General features: G+C 43.9%; 1 protein-coding gene across 24 annotated transcripts in view; it reads left to right on the top strand.

Annotated features, from left to right (window-relative positions):
• The window catches only part of Dst (dystonin), a 436,213-nt gene that overhangs the window by 338,959 nt on the left and 81,903 nt on the right, over window positions 1–15,351 (top strand). For all 24 annotated transcript variants that reach the window (XM_037199850.1, XM_037199849.1, XM_028865355.2 and 21 more), the window contains 6 exons: window positions 2,003–2,065; window positions 3,707–3,948; window positions 5,342–5,471; window positions 9,214–9,413; window positions 10,860–11,355; window positions 13,395–14,866. In XM_037199850.1, coding sequence (XP_037055745.1) covers window positions 2,003–2,065; window positions 3,707–3,948; window positions 5,342–5,471; window positions 9,214–9,413; window positions 10,860–11,355; window positions 13,395–14,866 — 2,603 coding nt within the window. The remainder of the gene's footprint in view (window positions 1–2,002; window positions 2,066–3,706; window positions 3,949–5,341; window positions 5,472–9,213; window positions 9,414–10,859; window positions 11,356–13,394; window positions 14,867–15,351) is intronic.

Raw genomic sequence — 15,351 nt, 5'->3', positions numbered from 1 at the left:
GTGTGTGGGAGCAGACACGTTCATGTACACCTGCACATGTGCACGTACAAACGTAGGAGCACGTATACACACACACACACACACACACACACACACACACACACACACACACACACAAATCCGTCATGGAAAAATACCTGTTCTAATCCAGTTTAAATCCCATGCTTGGCTTTTATTAACTACTCCATCTAGAACGTAACCACACTGGCATGTAAGGATAAGAAGGTGATACTGAGGAAGGGGGCCGGCCGGGTTCCAGTCTGTTTGCCTTTTACTGTCATTACATGGAGACATGGACGTTCTCTCCGTGCTGTTTCTAGTCTCGTTATACTAGGTAGTAAAGACATGAATTTGGCTTCCTGAAAAAGAAGTGTGTGTGTGTTCTCTCTCACTCTCTTCCTGTCTGCTTGTCTGCACATTGCTCCCAATGCCGTGGGTTCTGCAGCCTGTTCACCTGCACATGCGCATTTCAGCCTGAGCCCTGGCTGACCCCACCCTCCTGGGCCAGAGAAGGGAGTTGTATACAAATGGCGATTCCCAAGCTGATTTAATACGAATATAGTGTTTAGGTAAAGCATGCTTTACTGAGGTGTGTTTTGTTCCTTTGTTGGTTGTGTTTTCTTTTAAGTTGGAGACTAGACAGAAGGCTGATCTCATGTCTCCGTTGTGGGTTTCTGAGTGTCCTCTGGTTTATCTGGTCTGACCAGGCCTCCAGCTGTCCCTATTGTGAGTGACACCATGTTCCAGCTGCACTTTTCTCCACCAGCCATTTATCCCACTCTATTAATCCCTTTGCAGGGGACGCCCACTCTATATGCTGCAGTGATCTCTCCTTCCCCACCCCAGTCAGATTTCCTGAGATGCCAAGTTGCTTTTCCTTAAGAAGAGGAGTTCTGTTGTCTTTAATTTATCTTAGTTCCTCCGGTCTTCTTATTTATAATAAAAATCTGTACTCTGCTTGGTTTTCTTTGCTTGACGTTTAAGAATTAGTTTGGAGACTCTCGGATGCTTTCACTTCCATGTAAAATGCCGTGTGTGTGTGTGTGTGTGTGTGTGTGTGAGAGAGAGAGAGAGAGAGAGAGAGAGAGAGAGAGAGAGAGAGAGAGAGAGAGAGATAGAGGGAGAGAGAGAGAGAGAGAGAGAGAGAGGGAGAGAGAGAGAGAGAGAGAGAGAGAGAGAGAGAGAGAGAGAGAGAGAGAGCAACATTCAGATGTTTAAATGTTTCTGTTGATTGTGCTTATATGGGTATATCTCTGCTGTGATAGACAGCCAGTGGATTCTAGCGTGAGAAAGTTGGATTTCATTAACTGTGTGGTTATGGAAACATGCCAATACCAGATGGATATGATAATAAAAGACAAATAGCTATTATGACCCACTAAGGAGTTTCTGTTTGATAGGCAATTGGTTAGCTATCTGTGGTCCCCATAGTGCTCTTACAGGTTAGCTACCTTGGTACCCATCAGCTTTATTTATTAGTTCATCTAGGCACACAGCTAAGAACTAGTGGAGCTGACATTTAAATTCAGGAGTCCTATCCCAGGCCCAGCACTACCACCACTGTGTCCTCTGTTTCAACATATGTGGATTTAGCTTGTTTCAGCTTAACTTTCAGAAGTTTCCTTCTTGTCTCTTTAAATCACCGTGCCTTCATTAAGCCTCTAATAACATCGTGTAAACAGACAGTTTTCAGTCATCGGGTAAAGCAGACAGTCTCTTCTCGGTTACTTTAGTTTATTTAGTATATACGTGCTGGGACCTTCTAAACTTCAGTAGCTTAATCATTAAAATGACTTTAGCATAAAACAACTTAGCTACAACATTTAGGAATTAACTTTGATTAACAGATAAGCAGAAGAAAGTAAGACACCGGTCACTAAGAATAAACGATGGCATTCATAAATGACCACTCCATGACGGTTTGTGTAATGCCTTCTACAGTTAGCGGGCAGAAACACTAAGGCAGACTAAGGTTACCTCATTGTTTGTTTGTTTTTTGCAGGAGGAGTAATGCTAAATGGTGAAGGAACAGACACAAATACTCAGGATTTCTTGGCAAATAAAGGTGAATAGTAACCTTATCTGGTCCATGATTAATGGAATTTGCTGCTTTTGAGGAACTCCTTTTAGAGGGAAGTAGTTATATTGAAATCTTAAACTTGAATTAGAGTAGACACAGTCTCCATGGATATATTGGTACAATATCCTGTAAACACTGTCCACCTGAGATTAATAAAGCTTTATTGTTTCACTCTGGTACTCAATTTTACTTCCCTCTTGTTAATTTAATATAGATATCTACTTGGAATAGCATTTGATCTATCAATCTATTGGGGACTAAAGGGGTCCAGCCCCTCGATAGTCCCCTCCCAGGGTCCGGGAAGAATCTACAACCAGCTGATAATTAATCTTTGATGAAAAGAAATGAATCTATGTACACGAAACTCCTTAGTTCATACACTTTATTATTCTGTGATAGTTCTCTCTCTCTCTACACAGCTTCTATTCTGCTCTCATGTCTAGCTCCTTTCTTGCCTGATTTCTCTATATTTATCTACTGTCCCCTCTAGGTTCTATCTTAATTCCTTCATCTAGTTCTGTCCCTTCTAGGTTCTCATCTATCTAGTTCTTTCCCCTATCAGCTCCTCTCCCATCTCCTTCTCCCTCATCTGGCTCTTCCTCATCTTGTTCTTCCCCGTCTGGCTTTTCCTCATCGTCCATCTCGTTCCTCTAGTCCTCTCTTTTAGCCCTTCAATCTAGTTCTTCTCCATCTCAGTTCGTTCCTCTCAAGTTCTTACCCATCTAGTTCTTCCATTCTCTTTTCTTTTCTCTCCTGTGCCCTGGAAGTCCCAGTATATAAAGGGAGGGTCCGAGCTAAATTGTGTAAAGCTATTACTTAACGTCCACCTCTCCTAGGCGGTGTCTCCTTGTGGAATTTACCGTAAGTCAGGAGACTTGCATGTGGGCTGTTATCATTGTTAGTCCTTGGAAGTTGGGTGCCCCCTGGACGGTGTCTCCTTGTGGAATTTAAGTCAGGAGACTTGCATGTGGGCTGTTATCATTGTTAGTCCTCCAAGTTGGGCGCCCACCTGGGTGGTGTTTCCTGTAGTCCTTGAAAGTGGTTAAGGGAGATAATCTGATTCCAGAGAAAGCCTTTCCTGTGGCTGTTCTCCAAATACCTGGAATGTGTATGTCCAGAGAGTGATCAGTCCACACTGTTAGTCCTTCTTAAGGGAAAGTCAATTGGAAAAACTATGAAGGCACACATGATTTTCATAACAGAATACAGCTGATATATAACAAGCCAAGTAACACCAAAAACTCCTTGGAATTTGGCTTCCTCTGGAGGAATTCCCTGATCCCTCCAGGTAGTGACTTTGCCATAACCAGCTGAGTTCTTATGATATATTCCTGTGGCCTGCAGCATCAATCTATTGTTTGGTGCCGAAGAACTATATTGTAATCTTTAAGCTTACAATTCTATTACGCTAACTCTTACATTTTACTATTATTCAGTGTTACTATTATTCTGAGTCATTTATCATTAATTAGCAGTATGACCTGATCTTTGTTCCTAAAAGAGTCTGTGGTTTATTGTAGCTTAATAGTGACAAAGTAGAAGGACATACTATGTAGTATAAATTTAATTCTATAACTTCTCCAAAGCCCTCAACATGCATTGGTACACTTTCCTTCCCACTCCTAGGTTTAACATCTATTAAAAAGGACATGACTGACATAAGCCACAGTTATGAAGACCTTGGCCTCTTACTCAAGGATAAAATAGCTGAACTGAACACGAAACTCTCCAAGTTGCAAAAGGCCCAGGAAGAATCAAGCGCGATGATGCAGTGGTTACAGAAAATGAACAAAACTGCAAACAAATGGCACCAGACACCAACACCTACAGACACCGAATCTGTGAAGATACAAGTTGAGCAGAATAAGGTGGGCTGGGTGTAGGGTGAAAAGGGCCAGTGAAAGAATTCTCTGGCCTAAGACCAGAGCCAAAGAAACACGCCTTGCCCCGAACAAATTCAGGAATTGAAAAACCAGTCAGTCCCTGAGCAAGAAATCCAACCAATCTCTGAGCTCGTCCCAAGCTCAGGAATTAAAATCCTACCAATCCCCATCCTAAAAAACCTCCACCTTGGAAATGAAATCCTAAAGAAATCCTAAGACAGCCAAGGATTACCCTTGCCTCAAAAGGCAAAGGTATTCCAACACAAGTGTTGCAGCTCTGTTCCAGTGGGGGACAGTTTCCCCATCAAAGTGTTAACCGTCCTTGCTCTGGGAAAGGTTTCCCTAATGCAAGGGTAGTAACTGCTCCAGCAGGGGAGGGTTCCCCTAGGAAGTTGTCACAGCTCTGCCCCGCTCTGCTGCTCCCGAGAAATGTTACAGCTCTGCTCAGCTTCCTGGAGAGTAGCACTGGCTTCCGACTGCCAGGACACCTTCCCTTCCGAGCTGTAGTGCTTACACTAGGCACACAGAAGGAAGACATCAGAGAGAATGGACTGAAATTCAGAAGTAGCCCTGGTGGTCATGAGCTCTGTTCTGTTTTCTATCTAGACCCTTCAACAGAGGACTTGAGATTTTAACATCTGTCTTTCTGTAGAGCGGGGCCATTGATGGTCACTTTTCCTGCCCTCTGACATTATAAAAAGGACCGAACAGTATAAAAAGTAACTTTGCCATTGTTAAATCCACCTCAGTCTGGGATATCAACTAGTTAACTTTTGGGGATTTAGTTAAGGGCTATTAACTAAATAGCCCTTAATAAGGGATATTAAGGGCCTTTTTTGTCTATTATAAAAGGGGTTAGCTAATGCCATCCTCTTCTTTGATGGACGGTATTTCTGTAGTTGTCAAAATTGGGAAAGTAGTTTCCCATGGTAGCACTGTGATGGCAAAAATGAATGCAAATCATCAACCTGTGTTTGACTTCCACCATGTGCTTATTCCCAGGGCCTCCCAATTCTGGAGGCCTTGACCAAGGCTGATTTGCCTGGAGTTACAGTCTCGCTGTAACAGCCTGCGTTTCTCCATGGCAGTTCGAAAGTAGAAAATTCCCTTCAGGAACAGAGTCGGCCATTGCCTCCACAGTCAGAGTGTTCCTCTGAGGGTTTCCTGGACCTCACAGTTGAAGATGGGCAAAGAGATAACGAGAATTGTCAGCTGCATAATCCAGGTCCTCACCCACCCACCCCAGCATTTAACTTAGGATTTTTTCCTCTCTGGGTCTTCCCAGAGGGGAGGAAATGTTATATCATCACTGTGCTCTCTGTCTTTGATGTCATAGTTTTTTGCGGTGAATGATGGTTTTTTTTATCCTTCTTGTCAGTCATTTGAGGCAGAACTGAAGCAGAATGTAAACAAGGTACAAGAGCTGAAAGACACGTTGACAGAGCTGCTGAAGGAGAACTCGGAGGCCCCCGAGGTCCCCACCTGGAAACAGACGCTGACCGAGATGGGTGAGTGTGTCCTTGTGCCGCAGCCCACAGATGTCTGAGTGCTTTGCAGAACACATCCAGTCATCTCCTTTGCTCTTGGATTATCTTTAAATGTTTCCACGTCTGTTTTTTGAATATTTAAAACTGTGACTTCCAAGTCCATTGTTCTGAGAACCGGCATTCGGTTGTTTTTATGAAAAGGTGGGTCGGATGGTTGATAATAAAATGCTAGGCACTGAGTAGTGTTTTCACCAATGCTTATTTTCTTTATATTGGCTTTGTGCTCATGGTTGGTATCCCTTGTTAGGTTTTCTTTCCTTCATTCACCTGGAAAAGGCAGGCTCCCTTCTCCTCCGTGAGGCCCTCTGTGAGGCCTCCTCCAGCCCTGTCTCGTAGCTCTTCTTTCTCTCGAGCCGGTGTTGAAGGGACACTGTGTGACCCTCCCAGCCTGTCTTTGTATAAACTGTTGGTAGGAACAGACTTCCCTTCAAAGAACTCTTCAGTTTGTGTGAGCTGAGAAGACTAAGAAGGAAACTTTTCTCACTTGATTCTGTTGTTCAGAGGTTTCCTCAAGTTAAGGTCTGTCTCTTTGGAGCCACAGTGTATGCCTGTGTGCCGTGGATCCTAGGGGTGACTTGACTTGCCGTCATCCCGCTAGGTTGATTTCAGACCTTCTTCTCTTCAGTGTCAGGCGTCACAAGCTCAGAAACAAAGTGTTCTTCATGTGCAGAGGTAGACAGGATCCGGCTCTCAAGACTCCCTCTGCGTTAGAGTTCCTCCCAAGTCGGTGGCCGTCTTTGGATACCCAATTGACTTCAGGAGCAGGGTGTTGCCAGGCATTTCAGAGTAGAGGTGGGAGTGAGGAGTGTGCGTTTCCTAACATGCCTCCTGATGCTTGTGGTGATTGTCCACCCTGTCTGCTTTTGCTAACAGTCTCTAGTCAGATTGTATTGGATTATAACTTGCCATACAGAGGGGTGCCATTAAGTAAAAGTCACCTACTGTGTCCTATTCAAGTTTGTCCTTTAGTATATTGTGCCAACCACCAAAAAGAATCTCTTGGGGCTAGTGGAAACAGCTCGGTCAGTAAAGTACTTGCTGACACATGAGCTTGAGGACAGTTCAGTGCCCAGAACCCATGTCAGAGCACCAGAGTGGTAGCACAAGCTTGTAATCCCGGTGCTGAGGAGGCAGAAACACACAGATCCTTGGGACTACCCAGACAGCCTACTCTACTGGGCAAGGACCAGGCCAGTGAGAGACCCTGTCTCATAGAGAAAAACCCAAAGCAAACAAAGGTCACAGCTCCAGGAACGGAAGCGATGGTTGTCCTCAACTTCCACACACGTATACATATGTGTCATGTGTACCCACACAAACACATTAAAAACAACAACAACACCTGAAATAAACTGATAACACCACGTAGTTATTGTTTATGGAGTGATAGATGGGTTTAAGTGCTTGACTTGGTGCTCTGATAACTAATGCTTTACCTCAAGAGGTATGCTCTGTAGAAACTAGGAGAGCAAGAAGGCTCCCTGGCTGAGGGTAAGAGCCTGTGGGACTGGAAATGATGGACAGGAGATGTTGCAAGGAAATGCCCAGGTATGGCTTATGTGAGCATGAGCTGCTTTGGTGAGAACATTCAGATTACAAGGGCTAGATCAGAGGATTCATGTCCATATAAACACAAGATGAGTGTTCCAGGGTCAAGTTGTGTGTGACAGGCCCTGAATTTTGGACAAATGTCTTCAGATTTTTTCACCTAAATGATGAAAAGTTATTGATTGAAGGATTTGAGTAGGGAAGTGATATGTTTAAAAAATAGTAGTTTTCGAGGGAAATTATATGAGAATAGCAGGGATATGTGTTACGTGAGTGCTAAGCTCTGTCTGTAGTTTCGGAGTGTGCTCTTTGCATATCCCCATACACCTCTGCACTTGCACTTGGGACCTACTGCACCAGGCCCCTGTGGGTTAACAGTCCCTCCAGGTGGTTCTGCAGCAACTGAGTTTGGGAAGCACTGGGGTCTAGGAAAAGTAAGGTGTGGACCATGGCAGAATACAGCACTGAGCGTATCCACGGGGCTTGAGGCCGTGATGGCATAGCAGGAGAGGTCAGAGGGCATCAGAAGTCACTGTGGAGCATTAGGGGTTACGAGTACAGACTGCCCTTGCAGAGGACCTGAGTTCAGAGTTCTTAACACCACATCAGGCAGCTCCAACCACCTGTAACTCCAATTCTAGAGGATCCAGCACTTCTGGCCTCTGAGGGCACCTGCACTTGCACATAACACGCACACACACACATAATTAAAAATAAGATGTTTTTAAAAATCATTATGAATTACTGCATCTCAGTGAAAAGGAAGAGAGGATGGCCTTTGAAAGAAATACAAGAACAGGAACAAGCATCAGTTTTTAGAGGGACATAATTAATGGTCCCTGTGATGGCTATGAATGCAGTACAACCCAAAATCATGATGAGGGTTTTTGGTTTTTTTTGTTTTTTTTTTTGTTTTTTTTCTGTGTTTCTTTGCCAGTTCATTGTCCTGTCCTCAAGTGTGAACTTCTTAGAAGTCAGTGTCATGCCACAGTCATGAGGTTAGACTGGCCTTCACAGAACTGCTGAGATCTCGTACTGTACCTTTGTAGCAGTTGGTTGATACTGAGTGAATTTACTAGAATACTTGAGGGTAAATATGCAAGTCTGGAAGCCATTTGCCTAGAAATACTTGAGGACTTTTTTTTTTAAAGATTTGGGGTTGTGGTGTGGCTCAGTAATAAGAGAACTTGAGATTCATTCATTCTCTCTCTCTCTCTCTCTCTCTCTCTCTCTCTCTCTCTTTATTGATTGTATAGGACTTTTGGAAAGAATGAGAGATCACAAGAACCTGATTGTTTTGAGGAATTTTAATATTTTTGCCTTCTAAAATAAGTTCAAGTTGTTTTACTTATACTGGACTTAATACACAATCACTAGATACATAATGTTATAACAAAGACTAAAACAGTAGGTGTGGTTGGTTTGTGGAGAAGGAAGCTGGGACCTGTTATCATTTAGAGTGAACATTATTAGGAAAGAGAGCCTCGGGACCATGGAGACCACGATCAGGCCTTGATGTGGGGGAGAGCATTGGAGGGAATTGAACATCATCACAACAGATGGGAAGAACCCACATGACATGGCAGGACCTTGAGATGAGAGAGCATTACAGGCATTACAGGCATTATTCTGAGAGCTGCTGTGGACAACATGAAGGGGAATCGGGCCTTCAGACAAAGAGCCCCTGTAGAAAGGAGATGTTTTGACTGTTAGAGTTTGGCGCACTATGGCTTGCTCCCCCACACTCCCTCCAGCCCAACCTGTTGAGGTCTGTGTGATCCCAGCAGGGGCTGTCAGTCCTTGTCTCAAGTCAGAACCACTGCAGGTGGTTATGGCCGAGGTCTCCAGACTTCATCTCACAGTGACCAGCTTCCTAGAATGGCAGGCTCAGGATCTAATACGGAATACCTGTGTGGTCTCACACACTTAGAACTAATGTGCAGGAAACTTACAAGATGTGGACGAGGACTGGAGATGTAGTTTCCTGGGAATGTACTTGCCTAATATTACGGCCCTGGGTCTAAATCCTAATACCACAGAGGGGGAAAAGGAATGACATCTGTTACATATCATTTTGAATCGCATGATTACAGTTTTCCAGTGGTGACATTAAATGTACAAAAACCAAATGCCACTGTCATCCTTATTCTTTCAGATACCAAGTGGCAAGAGCTCAACCAGTTAACAGTTGACAGGCAGCAAAAGCTGGAAGAATCCTCCAATAATCTAACCCAGTTCCAGACCACAGAGGCCCAGTTAAAGCAGTGGCTTGTGGAGAAAGAGCTGATGGTCAGTGTTCTTGGACCCTTATCCATCGACCCGAATATGTTGAACACACAGAGGCAGCAGGTGCAGGTGAGTGTGATCTGGGAACAGCTGGGGCGCAGCCCCTTGACTTAGCAAGGCAAATGTTTTCAGTGTAAACACGTCAGTGCAGCCAGTGTGTATCTCCCTGCTGTGGGGCATAGACAGCAGGGGGACAGCCACAGTATTTCCCCTGAGCCAGCATGTGCGCAAACCCTCCGCCTACTGTTTGGTCATATTGTTGTTGCAGACCCACTAAACATCAGGGGTCTCCGAAGGGTGAACGTGATTGCCTGAGTGATGGCGATGCTGATAGATGTTTTGTATCGTTCATAAAATTATCCTTTGAGGCTGCATTCATTTTGGCGGAAACTTGAAAGCTCATGCAGTAAGAGGTCCTGAGCAGGAGACAGAGCAAAGTGGGGACAAGGACAGAGACTGAGGGGACAGAGGGAACCTCAGGACCTAAGAGTTTTAGTCATTCACAGATAAGCCCACAAGGGAAAAAAAACATAACATTTAAGTCAGAAGAGCACAAGGTCTGCTGTGTTTCCTGTTGTGTTTTCATGGGTGTGAGTGGTGGTCTCAGAGCAAAGAGGAGGAGGAGGGTGACCTCAGAGCAGGGGGGCGGTGGTCTCAGAACGGGGAGGGGGAGGAGGAGGAGGAGCGGTGGCCTCAGAGAAGGGAGGGGGAGGGGTGGCCTCAGAGCAGGGAGGAGGAGGAGGAGCGCCTTTAAGCCAGATGTGTCCCCAGGTCTCAGGGGGTTAGAGTTATGTGTTCTAGTTCATAACTGTTCATAATATAAAGAAAACAAAAAGATAAAAAGAAAGTATCTGGAGAAATATTTGCTTGTCATCTTAGCGGTCTGAAAAGAGTAAATAAATATAAACATAGATTAAAAATATAAAATAATAAAAGATTAAGTACACCCCAAGGAAGGCATTTGGGGGGTCATTTCTAATGACAGTCACGATGAGCCTCTGCATTCTGAGCAATAAAATTTTATCTCTAAAGCTTTAATGATAAAGATTGTAAATGTCAGTAAGTCCACTATTAAAAAAAAAAACTTTCATTAGCCAAGAGCATTTGAACATAATAAGCGGTTAACACTGCATTTTCTTCAATGTAGAATGCTAGGAAGTATTAAGCTAGCAAAAAAGAAAAGATGATTCAGGCAAGATAAACATGACGTTGGTAATGTGAACCCAGTAGCGATGTCTCCTGGGTATCTGGAAAGTGTGAATGAGCATTTATCTGTTCATTTGCTGATGCTACGTTTATGTCATTCTTTTTACCTTTATTTTAACAAGTTGTTAACTGTGAAGTACCGTGGCTCTTTAAATTGGTTTCGGATAATCACACTGTCCTCAAAAACATTAAACAAAATTCAAAACAAACTAGAGAAGTTAGGCCCATTTCTATGTGTTTGGATGCTTAAATTTATGTTTTCTCTAACTAATTATACAACCCTTTGTTTGTTTTCTACGGTTAACCTAGATTCTGCTTCAAGAATTCGACACTCGGAAACCTCAATATGAACAGCTCAGAGCAGCCGGCCGGGGCATCCTGAGCAGACCCGGGGAAGACCCTTCTTTACACGGGATTGTGAACGAGCAACTGGTAGCTGTGACCCAGAAGTGGGACAACCTGACGGGACAACTGAGGGACAGGTGTGACTGGATTGACCAGGCTATCGTCAAAAGCACCCAGTACCAGGGCCTCCTGAGAAGTCTTTCCACTACCCTGAGTGAGCTGGATGACAGGCTCAGCAGCAGCCTCACTGTGGGCACACTGCCTGATGCTGTGAACCAGCAGCTGGAGGCGGCCCAGAAACTGAAGCAGGAAATAGAGCAGCAAACCCCACAGCTCAGGGCAGCCCAGGCACTCTGTGAGGACCTGTCAGCGCTGGTCAAAGAAAGCTACTTGAAAGCAGAGCTGAGTAGGCAACTGGAAGGCGTCATGAAATCGTTTAAGGATATTGAACAAAAAACAGGTTTGTCCCTCTTTGTATATACCTGTTTCCTGGTCAGAAATTGGTACCTTGAATTGCTGTTCCGAGCTCTTGGTGATAATTCATGACTGGGAATGGACCCGGCTCCCCTGGGTACAGGTACACAAAGAGTTCCACGGAAGTTCCGCACACATCAGAGATGTTCTGCACACAGTCCACACACACACACAGCATCCGCACACATCAGAGAGATGTTCTGCACACAGTCCACACACAGCAAATGCTCTAACTCTGGGTGTTCCAAGTTGATCTTTTAAATACGTAGACACTTCTACTGTGTTATATTATCTTACTTCATCGGAAAAGTAGATGAATAGTTATTTGAAAAGCTTTGTTGAAGCACGATCCTAATTTAGTCTTAACAATAAAAAACCCAGAGTCAGATATTAGTGTAAAAGGTGAAAGATCAGAGAAGTAGAGCAGCCAGATACTTCTTACCTCTTTGAAATCTCAGACGGAATGGAGATTCTTTCTGTCTCTACGAATCCTCAGAATGAATGGGCAGCCATATCCTGTCCACCTGCCTTTTATTCCTATCTCCACCTCCCTAGTGCTGGGATTACCACCACCGCCCTACTCTGTTTCTCTTTTAGACTGGTTCAATCTTATGTAGCCCAGAATGGCCTTGAACTCCTGATCTTCCTGCTTCCTCCCAAGTGCTGGGATTAAAGGTGTGTGTCACCACTGCCTTGCCTCTATAGTTAACTAGTAGCTGGCTCTGCCCTCTGATCTCCAAGCAAGCTTTATTTGTCAGAACACAAACAAGATATCATACAACGCTTTATGTCTTTAGCTCATTTATTATTAATTTGTATGATGCTGTCACAGAAAGCTTTTCTAGAGAAATGTGTGGGTTTCTCTTTTCCTCACTCACCTGTAGCAATAATTCTGTGACAGACTTATGGCCACTTATTAGACAGAGTAGAGTTCATGAAGGGTCCTGCCAAAGGACAAGATTCACTGGTTTGTTCTGTTCCAGAAGTCCACTAGTTTCTAGGCCTTGCCTCTAATGGGATCTGACTTGTCTTTTAATTGGTTCAGTTTTGTTATTGATTATAGCAACCATTTCAGACTTCTTTTACACACAGACAGCATAGGATAGTAGATAGAATCTGCATGTCTTGGTGTTCTGGCTCAATCTCAGAACTGAAGTACCTGGCAAAGAGTTTAATAACCAAGAATGTGGAAAAGTCAGAGAAATGGGGGAAAGTTGTATTTGATATGAAACAGTTTATTGATAGCACACACAAGACCTGCATAGGTTGAAACCAGACAAAAGCCCAGTGCTGAGAAGGGAATGTGTACACACAGTCCTCCCCTCACCAAGAAGCTGTTTGCAACTGATGCGTTTTCTACCACGGAGTATTACTGGGTAAATCAACCACATTCCAGGGCAGGGCCCATGCCTGGATGTAGTTGTCTACAAAAAACAGTCAATGGATGTGTGTGTGTGTAGGGGGGGGGGTGTTTGTCTTACTGATTTTCTTTTTTCCTGGTTTGTTTATTATTGTTGTTGTTATTTTAGAGAGAGTAAGAAGAGCTTGAAGTTGTGTGGGTAGAGAGGTGGGGATGATCTGGAAGGAGTTAGGAAAGGGGGAAATATAATCCAAATATATTTATGGGGAAAAGGTATTTTAAATAAAATTAAAAAAAAAAAAGAAGAAGTGAATGATTAAGACATCCAGAACTGTACCATTGTCGATCTGTCTCACGCTGACATGGAGAAGGCATTCTGAGAACAGGCCTGGTATGCCATGTCCACACTTTGTACCTTCATTTTTACTATTCCCGTGGCTTTTGTTTTCACCTAATAGCTGCCTTCTTGCCCTAGTGGCCTCATACTGTATTTGTCTCTCCTTTTCCCCTCTATCAGTAGCTCAAGTTCACTTACAGTTCCCAGAGTCAGTGCTAAAGTCTGCTTTAGGATAATTGCATACCATCACTTGGAGATTTTCGTTGACTTTTTAGAGATAATGTTAAGAACGTCATGTAAAATAATACATTTGCGGTTTCCCTTTCAGAGAATCATGTTCAGCACCTTCAATCAGCCTGTGCAAGCTCTCACCAATTTCAGCAAATGTCTAAGGATTTTCAGGCTTGGCTTGACACAAAGAAGGAAGAACAAAGAAACTCTCCCCCAATATCAGCCAAATTTGATGTCTTGGAGTCATTACTTAAAGCTCAGAAAGACTTCAGCAAAACTTTTACTGAGCAGTCTAACATTTACGAAAAAACCATTGCGGAAGGTGAAAACCTGTTATTAAAAACACAGGGGGCGGAGAAAGCAGCCTTACAGTTACAGCTTAACACGATTAAAACCAACTGGGACCGATTTAGAAAACAGGTGAGCGAGAGGGAGGACAAACTGAAAGACTCACTGGAAAAAGCCCTCAAGTACAGAGAGCAGGTGGAAACTCTGCAGCCGTGGGTAGACAAATGTCATCAGAGTCTGGACAAAGTCAAGTTCTGCCTGGATCCTGCTGAGACAGAGAACTCCATCGCCGAGTTAAAGTCTCTGCAGAAGGAAATGGACCACCACTTTGGTATGGTGGAGCTACTCAACAACACAGTCAATAGCCTACTCAGTGTCTGTGAGGTAGATAAAGAGGTGGTTACAGATGAGAATAAGGCATTGATCCAGAAGGTAGACAGGGTCACGGAACAGCTTCAGAGTAAGAAAGTCTCCCTGGAGAACATGGCCCAGAAGTTTAAAGACTTCCAGGAAGTCTCCAAAGAAGCCAAAAGGCAGCTCCTGTGTGCAAAAGAACAGCTGGATGTCCACCACTCCCTAGGGCCCCAGGCCTACAGTAACAAGCACCTGACCATGCTCCAGACTCAGCAGAAGTCACTCCAGACCCTGAAGCATCAGGTAGACTTGGCAAAAAGGCTCGCCCAGGACCTCGTGATAGAAGCTGCAGCCTCAAAGGGAACCACTGACATTCTGTTGCAAGCAGAAACATTAGCTGAAGAGCATGAAAGACTAAGCCAACAAGTGGACGAGAAGTGTTCTTTCCTGGAAACCAAGCTGCAGGGTATTGGCCACTTCCAGAATACCATCCGAGAGATGTTTTCTCAGTTTACAGAGTTTGACGATGAGCTGGATAGCATGGCTCCAGTGGCGAGAGAGAGAGAAACACTGAAAAAGCAAAAGGCAGCCATACAGACCTTCCTGAAGAAACTGGAAGCCCTCATGGCAAACAACAGCAATGCCAACAAAACCTGCAAGATGATGCTAGCCACAGAAGAAACCTCTCCTGACCTCGTTGGAATCAAAAGGGACTTAGAAGCCTTGAGCAAACAGTGCAACAAGTTGCTAGACCGAGCAAAAGCCAGAGAAGAGCAGGTGGAAGGTGCCACTGAACGGCTTGAAGAGTTCTACCGCAGACTGGAAGAGTTCTCCACTCTGCTCCGGAAGGCCGAAGAACACGAAGAGTCACAAGGTCCCGTGGGGACGGAAACAGAGACAATTAACCAGCAGCTTGACATGTTTAAGGTAGGGAAGTTTACATTTTTTTTTCCCCTGAATGTTTTTATTATTAAAAGAAGCTTCTAATTAGTATGGAAAGGCAATTTTCTGGGTTTGTTGTTGTTGTTATTTTAACCTTCTAGAATGACTGGCATATAGTATAGAAGCCTGGATGAGTATATATGATTATGATCAGATATTGCAGGACGGTCCCAAGGCCTAGACGGTATCACTAAGTCAAAGAGAACTTGAAGAAGTTCCAGGCAAGCTTGACCTGACCTCAGTGGAGTCATTTCTGATGCCATTTATAGCTGACATGTGTAGTGACCAGAGCTGCGTTTTGAATTAGACTTCAGATGTTTGTCTCCCAGAATTGTCTCTAGTGATAAATTACAGTCTTTTCCCATTCTTTCTCTTTTAAATGAGTCTTCTCATCCCCCTTAATTTAATTTCTTCAAACTTTTTTTTCTTGTAGGAGTTTATATTTTTTAAAGGCAGTATGGTATTTCATG

This window comes from Peromyscus leucopus, chromosome 16_21 (assembly GCF_004664715.2).
Source record: "Peromyscus leucopus breed LL Stock chromosome 16_21, UCI_PerLeu_2.1, whole genome shotgun sequence".
NCBI classification, from domain to species: domain Eukaryota; kingdom Metazoa; phylum Chordata; class Mammalia; order Rodentia; family Cricetidae; genus Peromyscus; species Peromyscus leucopus.
The sequence above is the reverse complement of the archived record's forward strand: the minus strand, read 5'-3'. Positions and strand labels throughout refer to the sequence as shown.